The 21,016-nt window shown below is 41.8% G+C and overlaps 1 protein-coding gene and 1 long non-coding RNA gene across 6 annotated transcripts in view; one reads left to right on the top strand and one right to left on the bottom strand.

The window, feature by feature from the left end:
* Positions 1 to 13,533, top strand: part of STRBP (spermatid perinuclear RNA binding protein) — a 45,095-nt gene extending 31,562 nt beyond the window's left edge. For 3 of the 4 annotated variants that reach the window (XM_085076722.1, XM_085076724.1, XM_085076725.1), the window contains 12 exons: positions 285 to 380; positions 1,088 to 1,199; positions 1,742 to 1,839; positions 2,303 to 2,414; positions 3,102 to 3,194; positions 4,032 to 4,231; positions 6,205 to 6,366; positions 7,179 to 7,313; positions 7,849 to 7,989; positions 8,546 to 8,669; positions 10,546 to 10,590; positions 13,086 to 13,533. In XM_085076722.1, the coding sequence (XP_084932848.1) occupies positions 285 to 380; positions 1,088 to 1,199; positions 1,742 to 1,839; positions 2,303 to 2,414; positions 3,102 to 3,194; positions 4,032 to 4,231; positions 6,205 to 6,366; positions 7,179 to 7,313; positions 7,849 to 7,989; positions 8,546 to 8,669; positions 10,546 to 10,590; positions 13,086 to 13,162 (1,395 nt within the window). In that variant the 3' untranslated portion in view covers positions 13,163 to 13,533. The other variant, XM_085076723.1, reaches the window with a different exon arrangement.
* On the bottom strand, positions 377 to 20,796 carry LOC146429768 (uncharacterized). Of its 2 annotated transcripts, XR_014855439.1 has the most exons (4): positions 20,663 to 20,796; positions 13,780 to 13,869; positions 4,353 to 4,600; positions 377 to 968 (listed from the first exon to the last, which is right to left on the bottom strand). It is a non-coding gene; the product is annotated as an uncharacterized LOC146429768 (long non-coding RNA). The 2 variants fall into 2 exon arrangements; XR_014855440.1 differs by lacking the exon at positions 4,353 to 4,600.
* Between the last annotated feature and the right edge of the window lie 220 nt (positions 20,797 to 21,016).

Raw genomic sequence — 21,016 nt, forward strand, 5'->3', positions numbered from 1 at the left:
TGTACTGTGCGAGGGCAAACGTGACAGGGAGACAGTCAGCTGGTACTGAGTTGTCATGAGGCTACAAAAGCAGTCTTGACATTTCACTGCCTTTTTTATTCTTCTCTCTAAATTCACATGTTGTACTTTTATATAAGTGTTTTTATTTTGCATGAAGCTGATTAAGTATTAAGTAATGATAATTTAAAAAAAAATCTATCCCAGGACTCTGTGCATTTAAAAAGAAAAGCAAAAGTGAAGGCCAGGCTTTTGCAGGTGTATTGGAATCATTTTGTTTGTTTTAGGCCAGGGCAAATGGATTAAAATCATGTGTAATTGTCCTTCGTATTCTGCGGGATTTGTGCAACAGAGTCCCCACATGGGCACCACTGAAAGGCTGGGTAAGTACAGAAAGAGCTGAAGGCCACAGCTGTGAGTTGTAGCAGTGTCAGGACTGGAGAAAGAAGAGTCTTGTATGAGACTCCTTCTTCCACCCCATCTGTTTGCTCCCCATTAACTGCTCCCCATGTAGGGAAGAGAAGACGAGTAGTACTTGAGTCTGTGACACACTGATCCCATGGAAAAGGACACACTGCTATGGGCCTTGTGCATCCTGAAGGATAGGCAATAGCCTCTCACTTGTTACCTTCTATCCCTCTTGTTTAGTTTTCCAAAACTATCCTGCTCCCATGACAATGTCGCTCCTGCCAGCAGCTGTTTCCCTTTCCTGGGGCAGGTTTGCTCTGCATGCCTGGAGAGGACACCCTAGGGCAGCAGAGGTGGTGCTTCTCTTGTGTGGAACTGAAAACCCTAAGAGAAGAACAGAACACTCACCTGACTTTACTTTAGAGACCCCCCTCCTTTTCAACTTTTTGGGCAGACAGTGGAGATCAGTTGGGTGTCCTCAAAAGGTGAGTCAGAGCAGGTGACAAAGACGTGCCCTGAACAAGGACGTGGCCTTCTCTGGAGTCGGTCTCTGTCCTTTAGACCTGTAGTGGATTAAAGACCAAGTGACCTGATGTGATTGTTCATCCCCTCTGCTCCCCATGTTTAACTGCAGTCACAGTCACCCTTATGTCCATACTAATCATAATTTAATGTCTTCTAGCCACTCGAGCTTATATGTGAAAAATCTATAGGTACTTGTAATAGACCTTTGGGCGCTGGGGAAGCGTTGCGACGAGTGATGGAGTGTTTGGCATCTGGAATTCTACTTCCCGGTAAGGGGCCAAAGGAACTCCAGAACACAAGGGCTTGGTCAGCCAGCCTTAACATTTAGCTGTTCATGAAGGATTACATGAAAAATGCCTGCTATGAACTCTGAACCTGATGTGGAGTGAAATTAATGGTGGTCACTGTGTGAATGATACTGCCACTGCAGGAGAAGTTAATGGGGAATGTTAGATTTGTTTATAAATTACCCCTACCTCATTAAGGGATTGCAAGTAAATAGACTTAATGATTATCTGGTTTCTGTAGATTTCTTCAAATCTACATACATGTCCAAATTATTTGCTGGTTTTCTTCCAAACCTACAGCTTTCAGTTCATGTTATTACCCACATGCAGTGTTTATCCTGCTAAGTTTGTGGCCACTGCAAAGGTATAAAACCTCGGGTCAGTTTGCTTTGAGTGAGGCCTGAGTCCCTTCTGGAGAAGGGGTGCTGCCCACTCTGCAGCAGCTGGGCTCAGCTGCTCTGTCAGTCCCTGTTTGCACTCTGCTGCTCGTTCCTCCCAGTAATCCCTACTCCTCTCCCTGCCAGGGGGCCCAGGTCTGCACGACCCCTGCGAGCGTGAGCCCACGGACGCTTTGTCTTACATGACAGTTCAGCAAAAAGAAGCCATTACACACAGTGCTCAGGTAGGGAATTTGACCTGTGTGCAGTAACAATGAGGAATTCAGCTCCTTAGCACCATTTATTCTCTGCCAGTGTGGCTTGTTTTCATGGCAGTCCTGACAGTTCTTGTAAAGCACTGTCCTGGAAAAGTTAAGTCATAGTTCAGGAGTGCAAGAGTTAAATGTGTGTGAAATCTCATCCTTGCAATAGCAGTGGGATGTCTGTGCACCCACCTATGCTCCCAGCAGAGAACCCCTGGGTGGGCTCATTGTGCCCTGCACTCTGTGTTACAGAAATTCGTGAGTTGTACATTTTTAGACATTAGCATTTTCCATTCACAGCCATTGCAGAGGCCAGCTGTAAAAGCTGTCTTCTTGTCTGTCAAAACCATAGAATTAGTTTTGTGTCTAAAGACTTACTAAAAACCTTGGATAAATGAGGTGAAATCCTGCTGTGATTAACTTGTGTTTCTACTGTTCTTTTCAGCACGCGCTCAGATTATCAGCCTTCGGGCAGATTTATAAAGTTTTGGAAATGGATCCCCTCCCATCAAATAAGTCATTTCAGAAATATTCCTGGTCAGTAACTGACAAAGAAGGTAGGTATAATCTGTTCCAAAAGTCACTAACTGGGCAGTAAACTAGAATGGATGAAGTTCTGAATTATGTGCTGTGAATGTGAACTAGAAGCTTTTCTTTGTTGTATGGGAGGTGATTTTTTTTTAATATTTCATTGTGAGAAAAAATGTGGAAGCTCTGTTCTCTAGAAATACCAAGAGAGGAGAGGCAGAACAACAACAATATCGCTGATGATTTTTTTTAGGCACAAAGTTCTTTGGCATCTGAAGAGCAGTAGTGTTTAATTCTTATGCTGGGGAAGGAGAGACTGTAGACTTGTCAAAAAGCACATAATGAGTGTCCATAATAAGAATGACTCAAAAATTCTTCTTAGAAAACAATAAAGATCTAATAAAAAAAATTTCCATGTGTATTTTTTGTAAAAACAATACTGTGGAGGTCTTGCTTAGACTAACTGTGGAAAACAGCACTGCAGATTTGCAGTCCTTATCCCACACCTGATACTGGGCACAGAGGTCCTGCATGGCCTGGTAGAGTGAGCAGTAAACCAGTATTGGCTTTTGTGTAGCAGTAAGAAAGCTGTGACTGATGGATGACTTCTTTCCACTATAAACAAGCAAGGAACAGTGTGGGGCTAATCAGACTCCTGCTGTGGGATCTTGTTTTTCTAATGGCATATCTGTATTACAAGGAACTTTATACCCTAGGTACAGGCTCGTCTGCTCTGAAGAGACCATTTGAAGACAGTGTTGGGGATGATAAAGATCCAAATAAAAAGATGAAACGTAATCTGAGGAAAAGTAAGTGCAGCACTTCCCCATTCTGTTTTCAAAGATCTATTGTACAGGGGGTGCTGGTTTAAAAGCTTCTCTGTTTTAGTGTGGTAGAGCATGTGAAAAAGTCTTTGGAAAAAAATTGTTGTCTCTATCACCCTGCATTCGGAATGTCAAACACATCTCTTACTGTGCATCTGGATCTCCCCTGACATGCTTTACTAACTGAATGATTTGCATTTTTAAATGAGACTACCCATCATGTTGCACCAGAATTGAAGTTGCCCAACCAGCTGAGATATTTTATCCGTCGCATTCCTGTACTGTGGGGTCTTTTTAAAGTACTGCAGTGACTTTGCTGAGTGAAGATTGCACTCTCTTAATTCTTCCCTTCCTGAGGTACTTGTGGGTCTCTCAAGACCTCCCACAAGGAAAATAAAATTTGCAAAAATGTTAATGTTGCACATATGCACAGTCTAGAAGTCTCTTGACATTACTGGGATCCAGGCATTCTGGGGGCTATTTTCATTGTGCTGCTTGAATGCCAGTTCTGGATCTGGTTCCCTATTAGCTACAAAACTTGTTACTCCTTTTACAGCAGCCAGGAAGAATATAGGTAGCTGCAACAGAATGGTGTTAATGTAAAACCGGGTCATTATAGTTGTTACCCCAAATAAGAATGGCTTATTAAAGACATAATGGCATTATGGCTCTCCTCACCCTCTTGAGAGGCTGAGGGATGGTTTTGCTCCTTGATACAGATAGAAGGCACTGAAATGCAAACTGTTTCATTTTTCTGTTCATCTTGTTTTGTTCATTTTCCTCCCCCTTCCTTCCCCCACCCCTTCTACTATCTTGTACTAGTACTAGATAGTAAAGCAATAGATCTCATGAATGCTCTGATGAGGCTGAACCAAATCAGGCCAGGGCTTCAGTATAAGCTGCTGTCACAGTCTGGTCCAGTCCATGCCCCAGTCTTCACAATGTCTGTAGATGTTGATGGTACGACTTATGAAGCATCAGGACCTTCTAAGAAAACAGCCAAGCTCCATGTGGCAGTGAAGGTAAGGCAGCCTGAAGTAATCTGCTAACCCCAGATCTTGGGATGGAGTATGAAATGTGGTTAGAACTAGTAATGTGCAAGCTCAACATTAAAAAAAAAATTGATTAAGCTGAGCTACTCACTGTGTGCTCTAAACACAGCTTGGTTCAAAGAGCATCACTGGTTTTGTGCTAGTGGTGGGGAAGATCTTCCCAGGGCTCTGCAGGTCAGCTCATGCTGCCATGGACTGAATGTGGGGGTCAAATTCTGGATGGGAGGGGCTCACTTGTGTTCTGTTCTACTCCTTCCTCCTGTTGGTTTGGAAATAGCATGTTGGTGGCTGCTTCTTTCTCCCCCTCCTTCTCTGTGTCCATTCCGGGCTTGTGAGCTCCTGGAAATATGGAATTCTGTTCTCAGTGTCTGAAGAGTACCTCTGTGTACTGGGGTAAATTATGGAAATTATTTACCCAGTTAAATTTCCAGTAGGACACTGGTATCACTCAGGGTCAACCTGCTGTTGGTTCCCATACCTGCTCTATGACAGCAGGACAGACTGGAATGCCCAGTGTGAGCACCCATCAGATGTGGTGCTTGGGGACATGGCTTAGTGGTGGGCTTGGCAGGGCTGGATTAACAGACGGTTGGACTCGATGGTCTTAAAGATCTTTCCCAACCTAAATGAGTCTGTGAAAGAACCTCTGTTAACAGAACTGCTTTTCTGATAGGAACAGGCCCATCTGTCATTCTGTGCCTCATTTTGTTTTGAACAAGAATTTCCTTTATAGAATCTTCATCTGGCAACTTTCTGCTTCCCTTTGATTTCAGTTTTGAAAATCCCATTGTCCTGTGTGCTTTCAAGTTCAAAGTGTCCAGAAGTATCTGAGGGCATGTGTTGTTCCTCCAGGAAAAGTAGCTCTCTGCATGTGTGTCCTTCCAGACCTTCTGCCTTACTCCTTTATTTTGCCTTCCTCCCTGCAGTTTAAAAAACAAAACAAAACAAGCCCAAAAAACCCACTTGCCCTGAAAAACTGTGACTGCTCTACCCTTGAACCTCTCTGCGTCAGCCAGATCTGTGCTGGTGCCGACCCAGCTCTGTTTTCTCTAAATTTACACATCAAAACATCCGCGATTCAAGCCAAGAGGAAATGGGTGGTGTGGTCGAGACTTGCTTTTTTTTCTTTCTTTCCCTTCTCAGCAGATCCAGACCCTGCCTTCCCAGTCTTACCAGAGGGAATAATGTGACTGTTTCACTTTCTAATCTGATCTTTTTAAAATGCAGAAGCCCTGAAAATGCAGCCAGATGTACCCCAACTGCATGGGAGCTGAGCCTGGGGTTACCCAGGCAGTTCTCAGCTCAGGGTTGGAACACAGTGATTTTTGCAGACTTTGTTCTTGGGACTAAATTTTCAGCAGAGCTGCAGGTTCCTTTCAGTTTCTTTTGGCCCTGTGCATGGTAGCTCTGTACAGCTGGGTCAGGAAGCTGGTTAAGGGAGAGGCTGGCCTTGCTCATGGAGGATGTTTTTGAAGGAACTGAACTCCAGAAGTACCATCTTGTACAAGATGCTTTAATTCTCACAAGACTGTTTGTCACATTTGCCCCACAGTCCATCTCTTGATCTGTCCATAGACACAGAGAGGGGGGAAATCGTGCATGCAACAATTTCCTTATAAGGCCATTAAAGTGTCTTTAATCTCTTATTTTACAAGGAATTCTTGAGATGACGAATGATCCTCATGAGTGTCTTTGACACTAAAATTCTGCTTTATGTTGATTCCACTTTTGGAAACCTGAAATTATTTTCCCCATTGATACTGTATTCCCCCCTTATAACTATTGAAGTGGGTATCTCCATTTCAATTAGGAGAAAACTAAGATTCTAAGCAATCTGCCTTTTTTAAGTGTATGGTGGACTGTTTTTTGTGTTGTGATCAGCTTTGTATTTGTTCCTGTTCTGCTGCCTCTGTCTCAGTTAATTTCATGGGGCTTTGTTGTAGGTTTTACAAGCGATGGGGTATCCAACAGGTTTTGATGCTGATGTGGAATGTGTAAGTTCTGATGAAAAATCAGATACTGAAGGTAAAAATGAAACAACATCTTCAATCTCAAGCAATAATAATACTGGAAATTCCACAGCTGACACCTCCACTACCCTAGAGGTGAGGATTGCATTGAAAGTACAAGTGACAGAGAGGTTTGGGGTTTCACTTTTCATTGGTTTTTTTTTTTTTTTTCTGTTCTACTTGTCAAGATGGTAAAACATTAATTTCTTCAGCTGGGAGACAATTTCTAGACAATTTCTGGGAGACAGTTTCTAGTGTGTAATCATGCATAACTCAAACCACATACATGTTTAGTCCACTGAGAAATTTCAAGGGAAAGGGGAATAGAATATTTTTAATGGAACTGCCCTGTTTTTATCCATAGCTGAGAGAATTCTATTGCAGACTGATCTGCTGGCATGCTAAGATCTCCACTTTACCTTGCTTTCCAAACAGTTACAGATATTTCTACTGAACCACGTGACTCAGGGCATGAGATTTCTTCAGTCTGAGCTTGGTAGTGCCAGGACATAATTAGATGGGGCACAGAGATGTGTGCAGGGTTGGGAATGCCAGTCTCTCAGTGTGAAAGCCTTCGATTTCAAGGAACTTGACACCATGGCCCCACCTTTAACATTGAATTCTCTCAGGGTTGCAATTCCAAGTGCAGCTGGTGTCATGTTTAGTTTGTGCAGGCACCAGATCAGGCCACGAGGACAGTTGCCCTCACCAACAGAAACAAGTGGGTGTGACTTCTGTGACACCTCTGTTTGTCCTCCTGCCCTTCCTTAGAGAATCCCCTTTGCTGTGCCAGCACCACAGGTTATGCTGCATCCAGGGCAGGGTTACCTGTGATACAGGTCTGCAGAGGTTTGTCTGCCTTCTGAAGAGAGAAAGGCTCTGAAGTAAAACTCTGCATGTCTCTCTAGGTAAGAACTCAGGGTCCCATACTCACAGCAAGTGGCAAAAACCCGGTGATGGAGCTCAATGAAAAGAGAAGAGGTCTGAAGTACGAGCTCATCTCCGAGACAGGGGGAAGCCACGACAAGCGTTTTGTGATGGAGGTGAGTGGAGCAGAGATGCAGCTGCTGGGAGATTATTAATGGCACAGCAGAGTCACTTGCTGCTGCAGCTCACATTTTTTCTATTTTGCTTTTTGCAATGCACATCTGTGGTGGTGATTTCTCAGGTTTCTATGGATCTTACCGCTGCTCTGCATATTCAGCTGGGGAAAGGAATAGCCTTTCTACTTTAAGGAAATACAGTGAGGATTAAAACTGGATTCTGACAGCCCCAAATTTCATGACAAGGAAGACTCCAGGGTATGGGCTAAATCCAGTATCGAACAGATACACTGGTCCTCTTTGAGTTGCACTTGTAGTTTCCAGATTCCCAGTACCTGTGAAACACTGGTTCCCAAAATCACCATGGCATCCTTTAGCAGTTTCAAATCTAGAATCAATAGAAATTTGCCACATAAAAACACTGAGAATGTTTTTTCCTACTGAAGTCCTTTATGGGTGGCACATCAGCTGAGTGGGTGCAGCATGGTGTTCCCGTGGATCAATACTAGGCATAAACTCATGTCTTAATTTTCAGGTAGAAGTAGATGGGCAGAAGTTCAGAGGTGCAGGCCCAAACAAGAAAGTAGCAAAAGCAAGTGCTGCATTAGCAGCACTTGAAAAACTGTTTTCTGGGCCTAATGCAGCAAATAACAAGAAAAAGAAGATTCTTCCTCAGGTAAGAACTGCTTTTTCGATCATTATCCCAGCTCTGGGTTGCTTTTTGGTACAGAAGGCAACATTCTAGTAAAGTGATGTTAACACAGGCTGGTGTTGTCCTGAGCTGGTTTTTTGGGGGTGAAATCCTGGGCCTGCTGCAGTTACATGGGTTCAGGAGGGAAAGGGAGATGCAAAACCAGTGCTGTAGGTTGAGGACAGGAAGGTTGTAAGGAGATGGGAGACAGCAGGGAGGAGGAGCAGAGAGAGGATGAGAATCCAGTGGTGTCCAGTCATGCCCAAATCCAAGGTAAATAAGGCACAGTCTGAGGGAAGAGATTGGCAGGGCTGAGCACAGGGAACGTGCTGGGCTCTGCAGGCAGTGATGGGGCCAGGGACCCGCTGTGTCCCTGTCACTCACATCCTTTGGCACAGCACTGTCCAGTCTGCGCTCAGCCAGCCTGGCACATTAGCCATGTTTACAGAGCCCTCTCAAAGGGGGTGATTTAATGCAGGTGGCCTTGTGTTCCAGCATCACTTTCACTCTCTGAACTGCTGTTTTTTGTCACTCTGGGCAGACTAAAGGGGTTGTCAATACAGCTGTTTCTGCAGCAGTCCAGGCTGTTCGAGGCAGAGGACGAGGTGCTTTAACACGAGGGGCATTTGTTGGGGCAGCTGCTGCTACTGGATACCTAACACCAGGTAAGGCACTACACATATAGCTGATAGTTTAGTTTTTGTCTGCTGGGGTGTCCTTTTTCATTCACCTGTGTGTCATTCACCTGTGCAAGTGATTTCTTTAACCATCCTGAAGATGAAGCAGAAGGCTTTCATGGGGGTTTAAATAAATCAAAGAGCTGGAAAGCTGGCAGAGTGTATCCTTTATGAGCGTACAGCTCAAAGCCTTGTGTGCACAGAGCACATAGTTATGGGCATAATGGCTTTCCTGGCTTTATTATTTTATAATTTGTCTTCATAGTTCGCTGCCATGGCACAATTCCCAAAACTCTCTTCCTACCTAAGAACCTTCTGGATCATGTGTTGTTTAGCTTTAGGAGTGCCTTTCCCAAGAATCCTTTGTGAGCATGAAGTCAGCAGGCTCAATGCAGTCCCTGAGCTCCCAAAAACTTTCTACATGAATTCCACCTGGAAGCATCTATTACTAGCTTCTGTGGTGGCCAGAAATTGAAAGAATTTCTTTTCATACTGTGGCTGATGTGAAGTTATCTGCACACTGCATTGTTCTGATTAGCAGAAACAGCTTCTGAAGTCCAAGGGCTTCTGGTTCCCATTTCATGTTTTCACAAAAAAATGTTAATGAAATGGTCACTTTCTCCATCCTCTTGCTTTTCAAAGTGCATTTTCTTTGTGACTCCACAAAGCATGTCTGAGGTTTGTGGGTGACATGTGAAAGGAATCCAGACATTGTTTTCACTTGTTATAAGAACCACACATTTGTAAGAATGAGATGCTGAAGGTGCCTTAGTCAAAACCAATCCAGTAGCTTCCAAGAAATAACACTTCTATTCCTCATGCTTAGGTTTTCAGATTACAGCGTGAGCTCTAATTACACCCTCCAGCAGCTCACACTTGCTAATAGCACAGCCCTGTTGTTTGGGAGCCTTCCTGCCTGGCACTGTTGGCAGCATGTCGTCTTCATTGTTCCTGTATGGTCATGTCATTTTAAATATTAAAACCCAGTAATTCATTTTTAATGGCTGTTAACATTGTTTTTGGAACTGTCTGTCTGCCTGAGGAGTCATTTAAGAGACACTTTAACCTGCCAGGGGCATGCTTCTTGCCAGTGTGGAATTATTCCAGAAATAATTTTTATTTCCCAGTCACTGTAGTTAAGCTTTTATTGGCCTTGGCCTTCACAGATTATTTCTCTCCATCCCATATTCTTCTCAGAAACCTCTTACTTTTTGTGATGACACAAGCAGTCTTACCAGAAAAAAAACCCTCCATGAACTACTGACAGTAGAAACCAATGCTGGTGTTACCTGCTTTGCTTTTTTTCTCACTTCAGAGTCACACTCTGCTCTCTCTGAAAAAATTATCTGTTTGTGTGGAGGTGTTCACATGTCTTCTGTGGAACTTTTTCTGTTAGAAATGGCAGAGAAAGCAGAATTCACAGGAGCTTTACTGAGGGGGATGTGGCATCTGCCACAAGCATCCAGCATTCCCCTCTTTACAAAGGAAATTTAGGCAAATGACTGTTCCTGCATAGACTGCATTTGTGTTTTAGGTAGAACATAAGCAAATATGGGATGTCTGGGTCATACCAACTCCATGTTCTGACAGTGCAGACTTGAGGGATTTGGTCGAAAGAAAATGCTGAGAAAACGAAATAGGGAATTTTAACTCATTGATGCTGAGGCCTGAGAAAGTCCCTGGCAGCTTGTTCTTTGGGCCATGTAGGAACATTTCAGTGTTATCAGCAATATTTGTATATATTGGTGTGAGTTTGGTTTTGCTGTGCTCCTGCTTGAGGCACACAGTCCCTGCTCATGTGCAGGTGTGCAGACAGTGACAGGTAGTGCAGGGAATGACCCCCATCCCTCTGTTTCCCCTGCAGGCTATGGAGCACCGTACGGATATAGCACAGCAGCACCAGCCTACGGTACGTACAGCCCTGTAATTAACACATTAGAAATTATGCAGAAACTGTTGTGGCAGTCCAAATGTGGCACTCCAAGGAGAAATCCAAAGAGATTAAAGCTCTTAAACCATGACAACGACACCACTTTTATGCCATAACCTTGTGGTTCTTTTTTGGTTGGAGTAGCTTTTTGCCTCTGCTTTGCCTGGTCTGTGGAAGGACTGCTTGTTCTAATTGCCTGTTCCCTTCATACTGGAACCTGGTCGAAGTTCCCTTACTTTTTACAGCCAGTCTGTGCTCCATTCAAAGACTACCGAAGGGCCTATTTCAGCATCTCTGACCCAGATTTAGCTAAATGGCATTACAGTAATATTGGTGAAATGTTTGTCTCCAAGTGTAAGTGACTTGTGGACAAAGCTCCCTTAATGCTGTCAAATACCCCCTACCCCCACAGGCTAAAACACCACTGCTTGGGACACCAGGATGGGTTTTGGGTAGTTTGTACTGGTATCAGTCAGTCTGTGAGGCAGCTAGGACATGGTCACTTGCCACAATGCTTTTCACTATGAAACATGTTCTATTAGGCTGGCAAAGCACTGGTTTCACGGAGATTGTAAAATGAGCTGATAACCAGAGAGCTGTGATGGGTTTTTCTTAACTCAGCTTCTCCCTCCCCACTGGCTTGTTTTATGCTGGACTAACAATGCATTCCTCTAACCGGCCCTTTTGGTTACTTTGAATGAGGTTTATGTGGCAATGGGAGCAGGGCAGTTTGGAGTCAGTGATATGTCCTGGCACACACAGTGCAAGCCCACCAGGACCAGTCCCACCAGCCTCTGCTGTGGCAGGGACTGGTCACAGTCTGCTGCTCAAATGACTAGCATGTTTCAAGGCCTGGAGTTTTTCATATGGGAAACTTTTGCTTTTTAGCATTTGTAATACTCATTTCTCCCAGGTCTGTCTGACTTGGGTGATACCAACTCCCCTGATATCATTATAAAAGTTTAAATATTTTGAAATGTTGATTTCGTGACTTTTCTAGAGGTACGAAGCTCTAACAGGGCAAAAATGCTGCTGCTTTATGGAAAATGTTTGCTTTGCCTGACTGGGACCTGCTGGTCCAGTTCTGTACTAAAGGAGAGGGAGAATGGGCCCACAGGCGGAGCTCAGTGTGGAATTCTGCCCTCAGAACTGGAGCAAACCTTTTGAGTTTTACACCTGCTGATTGGCCTCGTGCTCTGACAGAAGGGCAGCTGGCAGCAGGGCAGCCCCATGGAGTGTTGTCCTTTGTGGTGCATCACACAAGGAACAGTGACATGTTTTCTCAAGGAAAAATGAAAGAAATTTTGTTTGGGGTATGGATTTTTAAAAAAATCCCTTGGTTCTTTCCAAACAACAGTCTCTGACTATAACTATAATTAGTTGTATCTGCATGTCTGTGTTTTTACAGTCAGTGACATACTGTGACATGAGGAATCCTTTGCCTGCTGAAGGCAGGAATATAACTGTTACCAAGTCTCCTTGCAGCTTTTCTTGCTTTTTTTCATTCATTCCTTCTGTTTTGTGGGTTTTTTTTCTTGTTATGGCTATTTTGGGAGCTGGATTTTAAGCATTTAGCTGTGTATATGTGACATATCACTGACTTCAAAGCATTGTGGAATTGGATGCCCCCATTTTTCACATAAAGAGTTTCTGTTCTTAATGTCTTATGATTGTGATGCAAAGTTCTGGGATAATGCTTTTTGGCTGTAAGGTAAACATGTCTCTTTGCCTTTGTAAGCTGTTGCATGTTGGGAAACTTCACTTTGATCATCTGGTGCTCTGGAATACCTGCTGTTGCTGCTTTGTGATTTCTAAATGGATACATAGGTTAAATACTAGAATTTAAATAGGCAAGATTAAAAAAACAAACAAACGTTTAATTGTGCAGAAGTTTGTGAGGCCACAAGAACTCTAAAATAATAATGAAATCAGGCAGATGTCAATCTTTCCAGATTTAGTCCTTCAACACAGGAGAGGAAGTGCAGAATAAGGAAGCAGATGCAGAATTTACTGTAGGTGCTTGATTTTTGGCTGACCTACCTGGATGCTGATCAAAACTGCTGAACAGTTTCCCTGTGAGTTGTATTTTATGCACAGCAGTGCCTGTCTAGAATATCTGCAGTTGCAACTGGCCTGTGAAATTACCTCAATGCAGAACAAGCTAGTAGAGATTAATTACCATAAAGATTATGAAATAGAGCTTCAAGTCCAAATACACACTCTTATTTTGAGAATATTGCTTCCTTTAATTTTACCAAACACCAGGATGAAAATAAAGCAGACTTTAAGTTATAACCATCTGTCTGAAATAGTGCAAAGTGGTGAAGTGTTACTGTTTATGGGACTCTGCATCCTGACATCATATTGACTGACTGATCTGGAAAAGGTTAATGAGAACACTACTGTAAGCTCTTATCTGACTTTCTTGGATTGCTGAACTTATTTGGAGTCCTCTCCCTTTCTTCTCTCTGTAGGTTTACCCAAGAGAATGGTTCTGTTACCAGTTATGAAATTCCCAACTTACCCCGTGCCCCACTACTCATTCTTTTAGCAAATGGCAGAAGCTAATTCCTATTGATTGAACAACACAGTACAGTACAGAATGTTAGAAGACAAAAAGCCTTTTTATCCTGTTTTCTTTGAACACATACTTGAGCAAAGTCATTTGTAAAGAAACATCTTTTTCCTACTTTTTGATTTTAACAAAATGCAAATTTAGTTCTCTAAAACTTGAAAAAAAAATGTTCTGTGAAATGTTACCTCATTTTCAAATAACTTATACCAGCCTTCTGTTATAGGGAAGAACTAGAAGCTTAAATCTTACGTTTTAAATGAAGTATCCGATTATGTAAAATTAAATTTGTGAAGGATGTATAGAATATAAAACACTGATCACAAATAAACTGTTTTGTTGTAACACAAGAGTACTGCCTGTTTCCTAATGCAGTCACACAGACTCAGTTAATGACCTGTATTTGCTGTAGGGTTATTAAATGCAGGGCATAGTTCTTTAAAAAACAAAAATAGAAATTTAAAAAAAACAAAACCACACGATAGAAACTTTACAGTTAACATTTAACTTTGTAAATATTATGGTGTGTAATAAACTTAGTAAAATATGGGTTAAAATATTGTTTTATCTTATTTTTTATAGTTAAGCATCAGTACCTGAGTTTCCTTATAGATCAGCATACTGTAACTGTGATTTTAGACACAGTCTTAATTATCCAAGAAGACTTTTCACTCATACACAAAATGCTGAAAAACAAATGAAACAAAGGGAATTAGTCTGTCTCTGTATAAGGCTGCATTCTGTGAAACAAGTATTAAACAAAGGAAGTTCCCACAGAAGGATGCAATTCCAGGGATACACATTACACCCGTATTGCCCAGAGAAAGGACAACAATAATGTTACAATCAGGTTCTTTAGAGCTCAAAAGCTACATGTTTTCCTTTCTTTTCTGTTTTTTACAAAAAAAAAAGAGAAAAAAAAGAAAAAAAATTGCACTTGTTCTTGTGGCCTTCTTCACTTTTAAGATTGTCTGCCCACCCTTGATTTTCCATCCACCATTTCTACAGAAAGCATTTTAGTTGTCAATTGTATATTAAACCAAAGGTTCTCCTTTTCCCCCTTACATTTATAAGAATCTAAAGCAGCAACAAGGTCCCCATGAAAACTTGCTATTTAATTGTCCCAGTTCTTGTTGAGTGCTGCTGTGAAAAGTGACACACTTCAGCCATAGGCCAGTACTTTTTTAAGAGTTGGTGCTCAAACCCAGAGTCCTCTTTTTGATGAGGAGTGTGTGCACCTGTCTGAAATTCCAGGACAGGCCCCAGCTCCAGGATTGGAGTCTCCGTGGATTGTGGACTGCTGTGGGCTCTAACGAGGGATTCCAGTGGTCTTTATTAAGGTATCACCCCACAAATAAGCAGCGTTGTTGGTTGCACTCTCTCCTCATCCCTCACCCTTTGCTTTTCCATAGGCTGGTTTAGTTCCTGCTCTTCCAAAGATTTGCCTTTATCCCCTGTTCTCTAACAGACTCTGCTGCTGAGGCAAGGGGAGCTTTATCTGTGTTGAGGGTGTTGTAAGACCAGTGCTTAAAGCAATGTAAAGTTCTTCCTCCCCACAGCCCCCTTAGAGGGAGAGAACTATTAGAAAAGCTGAATAAGGGGTGGCTTATAGAACAAGCTGCTTTCCCTGGAATTAACTGCAGCTGTTATTCTTAAGCTAAGTATTTGTGCTTAGGAATGTGTTTTCATTTCCATAGTTCTCCTTTGCCCGTAGCTTTTGCTTCCGTTTGGTGTTGGTGGTACTTTAATAAAACGTAGATGACTGCCTGGGAGGGTGAGCCTGGTGTCACCCACAGAGCAGGGCCTGGGGATGGAGTCAAATTGAGAGGTGCTCAGAAATCACTGACCTGTTTTGCTGGCCTATGGATGAAAGGAAGCCATCACGGAGCAGAAAAAGCATGGCTGATCAGAGCCCATTTTTGTTTATCAAATATTCATTAAAGGAATCTTTCCTCCGTACACATTTTTTGCCCCCCCTCTTTTGGAGTTCCCCTGATTGGCAACTGTTTGTAGTTTCCTTTTTCTTTTCTGAATCCCCAGCTTTGTAAAATTCCAAACAAAATATTCCTCGAACCAATTCTATACAATGAACATTTGTAACCCAAAAACTTGTTCTTATTTCAAAGACAAGAAGGGCGCTATGCTCTTTTCCAACATGATGGCAGTCATTTCAGATGATTTATAGAAGTCATTTTTTATTTTTTGTCATTTGTTGGGAGTTACTAACCACATTGTAAACTTGCCCCCTTGCTGCATATTTTACATTTCTCTGCTTTACTGAAAATATGAATGAGCTGTCAGTTCTTTGTTTAGAAAGTGGTAACCTTGGAAGTGTTAGATGTTTCAATACCTTCAAAGAATTCAAAGTGCCCATTTTACAATGAAAATTCCACTTGCAGCTGAAAGAGCAGAGAAATTTAAATGGAGCTTTAGCTTCAGCTAGTCTCAGAAATTAACATGAGGTTTTTGCTTCTCTGCTCTTCTCCCACTGTAGGTGGTTTTTTCATTGACAGTCCCTATTGCCAGCCTCTCAGCATCGCACCTTTTATTATTCACTTGGGCCCTCAAGATTTCTTCTCTGACTTCTAGAACCATCAGGTTGTGTGGCTCCAAATGGCATTTTGTACATGTCTTAAAAGCAAGAAAAACGTGGCTCGTTTTGAGGTTTCTCAACTTCAGACATGGAATCTGAGCTTTTTTCCTTTTTTTATTTTTTAGTGTTTTTCTCACTTCTTGAACTTTGCTCCATGTAATGAAAAGCAATACTTAGTCCAAGCCACAGTCCTCTCTTTGGGTACATAGCAATAGATGTGTAAATACTCCTGGTTATTTCTTTACACTAGAAGGGGAAGGACTGGTGTGTTGGGGGGTGGGGGGGAACCAAACACCAAACCAAGGCACAACCCGGGTCGAGTGCTGCTTCAAGCAGTGAAATCTGCCTTTACTTTCACTATTGAAGTCCTTCAGAATTTTAATACTATGCTGTATTTGCATGTTTCTATAAAAGTTGCTACAGAGCTGTGCAATGGTCACTCCAGAAGCAGTAGTGCTTTGTACCATTGTGCATGTCAGCAGACATGAAATGTAGCAAAATGGCAGAAGAAAAAAAACAGTATATTTTTTTCCAAAGTGTAACTGAATTATATATTCTCTCTCTCTCTTCCCCACATTATTGATATGAGGCACAAAAATGGTAGGCCTGAACTTGAAAATCAAGTGGATTGCTTTTGTGTCTCATAAAATCATCACCAAATGATAGGAAAACACAGTATTTGGGAAGCAGCCAGTTCAAAAGACTTTGCTGCTCCAAATTTACTGAGTTTTTTTCCTCTTTAATATTTGTATGTTGATATTTTGAGATTGTCAATCAGCAATAACTGAAAGGTGAATGTTTTTTTAAATGGTATTGGAACATCTATATGTTGCAGCTTAAAACTTCTAAGCAGTTTTCAGCAGGTTAATTCCACTTTATTCTCATTCTCTCCGGACCTTCATAGCCATATGCACTTGTATAAAATAAGCAGAAATGTAGTGACTGTAAGCTGAGATCGTGATATAAAAGGTAAGAGATTTTATTTTCAGCTTAAAGAATATTTTTATTGCTTTTTTTCTGAAAATCTCATATACCTGTGACAATCTTGTATATATACCACACGTTTTTATTATGTCTTGTTAACTCAGTGTTTAAAGAGGTAATACATAGGTCTGAATCCCAACTTTGTATTTCTCAAGGCCGATTCAAATACTCCAGTTTCAGTTCAAAAAGAAAATATTACCTAACACTTAAGAAATTGTTTGGTTTTATCAACAGACTGTTCTCCTTCAAATATTTTTCTCCTGTGTAGCATAAAAAGCTGTGTTGATACTGCTGTGTCAGGCACTGCATTCCCTGCATCCCTGTGGATACATTTGGGTAGGTACCAAAGCCAGGCCATGGCCTGCTCTGAATGCCACACCTTGGTTCTGGCTATGTGGGATGGGTGACATTAATAATGAGAGAAATTATTTCCCTAAACTATTAAAGCTAAACTCCAAATGAAGAATGAACACCATTGATGATACTGCAGTTAAAATCTGTAGAGATCAAATTACATTAGGCCAAATTAATTCAGGAAGCAGCCAGGTTTGCTTCCCTCCTCTGGGTGCAGTGCAGGACAGGAGGGTAGGCAGGCAGGGATTTATCTCTGCGTGAATCATTTGCTTCGCTGTGGTTTTCTACAGCTGCAAATTAGGATACAGCCATCCATAAATAATTGTTTTCCGTTCTGTAGTAAATGTTTTAACAATATTTTATTTAGATTAAAATGGGTTTGGATTATGACCTATTCGTGCACATGATATGTGTAGTTTTAAAATACTAGTTTTTTATTTGTCTTTTAAACCTTCTGTTATGCAAAGTTGCAGAGTACAGTACTCCAGAAGTGCAGTACTTGCAGTACTTGAAGTTGCTGGAAACAACTCTTTTTATATAAAAATGGTTAAAAAATAAAAAAGTGAAAGGGAGCAAATTGTTGATGATGATGATGTATTAGCATTTTAGGGTCTCAATTCAGATATGAAAACACAAACAACCCCTGACTGGTAACAGTTGACACTGGTGTCAAACAGAAAACCACTTGGTACAGGAATATGTAGTGGTGTATCAAGCCCAAAGATGTGCATCAACCTATTAACAGCAAATATAACAAAGTATTTTATTTTAATATTGAACTTTGAATTATCAAATTTACTAAGTAACTGCATGTATAGGTTATCCATTCCTTAGGATATTTCTGGATATATTTCATAGTCTGGTAAGAGAAAAAGAGCTGTTCAGCAGTGTCAGCTTTGCTCCTGTGGGCAGGAACTTGCACCTGGGAAATGAACTGAGGAACTGTTCCAGGGGCTGACCCTGGCAGCACATAATCCTTCCATGACATTTGCAGGACAACTGATGAGCAATCAGAATGTCCTTCCTGTTCAGGGAGCAGGTTTCCATCTGCTGTTATCTTCAAGGTGCAAACTCAGGGCTGGATCTGCAGCTCACCTACAGTTCAGTCCCTTTTTGAGCCTGGCAGGCCCAGCAGTGCTGATCCTGGAGCAGCAGGCTGCTCTGCTCCTTCAGATAGGATTTTATATGCATTAAGGTGCATTATAATGAACTTCTCCTGAATATTCCTTTCCTAAGCTTAATGGCTGTCAGCCTGACAAACACTGTCCACTTCAAGGACTGATAATAAACATCTTGCTGACTCTCATTTGATCTACTTCTTCGTGGACTATGCTTGGCAGCTTAATCCACCTGTATTTCTTTCTATCAGAATTGCTTTGACTGTGAATTTCCGTATTTTTCTGTCATCCCTCTTTTAACTCTTAAAATCTTAAGCTTTCCACTCTACTGTTTCTTTAAAATTCTCAACTTCATTGGATCTCTTTTCTCTAGACTTCTCTAATACACTGTTTGTAATGAAGTAAAGCATTGCAGTACTTATGTCTGAGATGGCCCCCTGCCTTTGCTGCCTCCCTTTTCAGCAGAAGAGAAGCATTTTCTGATGTGAAACACAGTCTACTTAAGACTCCTAAATCCTGGGTTCTGCAGCCACTGGGAATCAGAGATAAGACCCTAAGGTGCAAGACTGCCTGGGAAACCCCTCTCGTTGATGTGGAACTTGAGCAAAATAGCCCCATGTACTGAAAGGTCACAGAGTAGGCTCTGAAATGCCTGATCTTTTGGCATTTGAGAGAGCAGCCAATTCTATCAGTAGGTTTTAGCCTAGTATCAGGCTATTATCTGATGAGTAATTTGGGTAACACCTGCTTCATCAATGTTGTAACAAGCACTGTTTTGCTAAGGCAGAACTACAAACTCCTTTCTTTTGCATAATACTTGTTGGTGTCCTTTTAAAAGCCTCCTCACAGGAGTATGGTCTGAAGTGCCCTTTCTGCGGGGTTGGAGGTTTGTGTTATGGCTACTGAGCTTTGTATTGCTGCATGTACCCAACAGCCAAACATGTAAACTTGGTTTTCTCCATATGCTTTGTGCAGCTTCCAGTAACGTTACCAATTCTGTGGTACCTTTTCAGTGAGGCAGAAATGTTATTTTACAGTTTGAATTTCTGGTTCATGGAAAAGAATTCTGAAAAAGTTCCTTTCAATTAGTACATCTATAAATAGGAGACCAGGGAAAGTCTGTGCCTATACACTACCCACCTTAACGCTAGTTTTAGCTAACCAGATGATCATGTGTATTTTGGGAGATGGTGTCTGGCACTTAAAGGATTAAAAGCCAGAAATTTACAATAAAGAATTGACCTGTTTAATGTGTTCTCTGTACTGGAAGTGAATGGCATCACTACTGACTTTGGAATAACATCCATTAGCTTTGGGAGTCTGCTTCAGTCCAACTTTGCCATGAAATTCCTCCAGGCATGCTCTACCTGGAGAAGGGTTTAGAGTAATCAGGCTGGTTTGGAGGGCTTGCCCAAAGCTCAAAGCATATGTGGTGTTTCCTGCCATCATGTTCTCTCTCTGCCAGTGCTTGCTGTCTTCCTTAAGCACATATTCAGGAGTTGGAACATGGTGACCTTATTCCTGGGCGTTACGCCAGTTGGATGGAGGGAGGCCAGCCTATGCTCCTGAAGGGAATGTGTAACACGAGGCCTTGGTTGCCCAAGCAATTTCTGTTGGACACAGTGCACAATCCAACCCTCACAAAGGCAATTTAGTGCCTGGGTAGGTGGTTCCTAATCTGTCTAATTTGCTGTCGTGTAGCCAGTGTGAGCTAATTAGATGATTCAGCAATTGTCATGGCTCTCCAGTTAATGTGCTGTAAATGCTGCTGCCACCACTTTCACTGCTGTTAAATACCTTTGCTTCTGTGAATTCTGTCCTCGTGCCCTGCCTTTTTTGATAATCTTCTATTATCCCAGTAAATAACCTATTCTCTCATATGATGAAATCATTACATGTAAGCATCTAGATTCTTAAAAACTTTTAATCAGACTGTGAAGCACTTCAGAGAAACTAGTTTTCCTACAAATATTTCAACTTATTCATGTGCCAGAGGACTATTTCTACTCATTAAAAAAGATCTGAAAACTGCTCTGGTATCTCTGATCTCTGGAGACAAGGATTCTTTCTTTGAGAACACTTGCCTTCTGGTAGGAAAAAAAGATTTTAAGTGTGTCTTAATAAAAGACTCTGCCCTCAAGCCCCTGAAAGAACTTAATTGGAGAAAAGTGCACAAATCTAAAATTATTTGAGGCTTTTTGCTTTCATTGCATATGTGAGCTTTCATTGAGCTATTGAGAATAATTTCCCTGACAACAAGTTCTTCAGATTATTAGGATGTAGAAAATGCAGGAGGAGGGGCATGAAGATTTTTCAAGTAGTCTAGGAAAAAAAAATCTCCTGTTTGTTGGCTGTTCAGCTATGGGACATCATTCCCTTGTCACTTCTTAATCTCCAAGACAGCAATAAATGTGAGCAGCTTTAACGTACCATCTCTGATCCAGTCCCAGCAATGTCCCTTGGAGAGTGAGCCTGGCAGTCCCTGTCTTTTCTGCCACCAATTCCCTGAAACAAAGTGTCCCTTGCTTCATTGGTAATTCTGCATCTGTACTTCTGAGCCAGTCTAGAGGATTTCTCCGGATCTGTAGAAAAGACAAGACAGTATTTCAGTCTTTACTCACACAAAACTGCAAGTCTCCTTCTGCCTCTTGTGCTTGGTATGCCAAGATATGCTCACTTCTTGCCTGTAGCTAAATTCTCTCTAAGACAGTTCCCTGTTACTTAATCAAGGGAAAGCTATGTCCCAGCCTCACTGAGTTCCAAGTCACAAAGCGGCTTAACAAA

Source organism: Lichenostomus cassidix, chromosome 17, assembly GCF_008360975.1.
Source record: "Lichenostomus cassidix isolate B80296 chromosome 17, HeHo_3.0, whole genome shotgun sequence".
NCBI lineage: Eukaryota > Metazoa > Chordata > Aves > Passeriformes > Meliphagidae > Lichenostomus > Lichenostomus cassidix.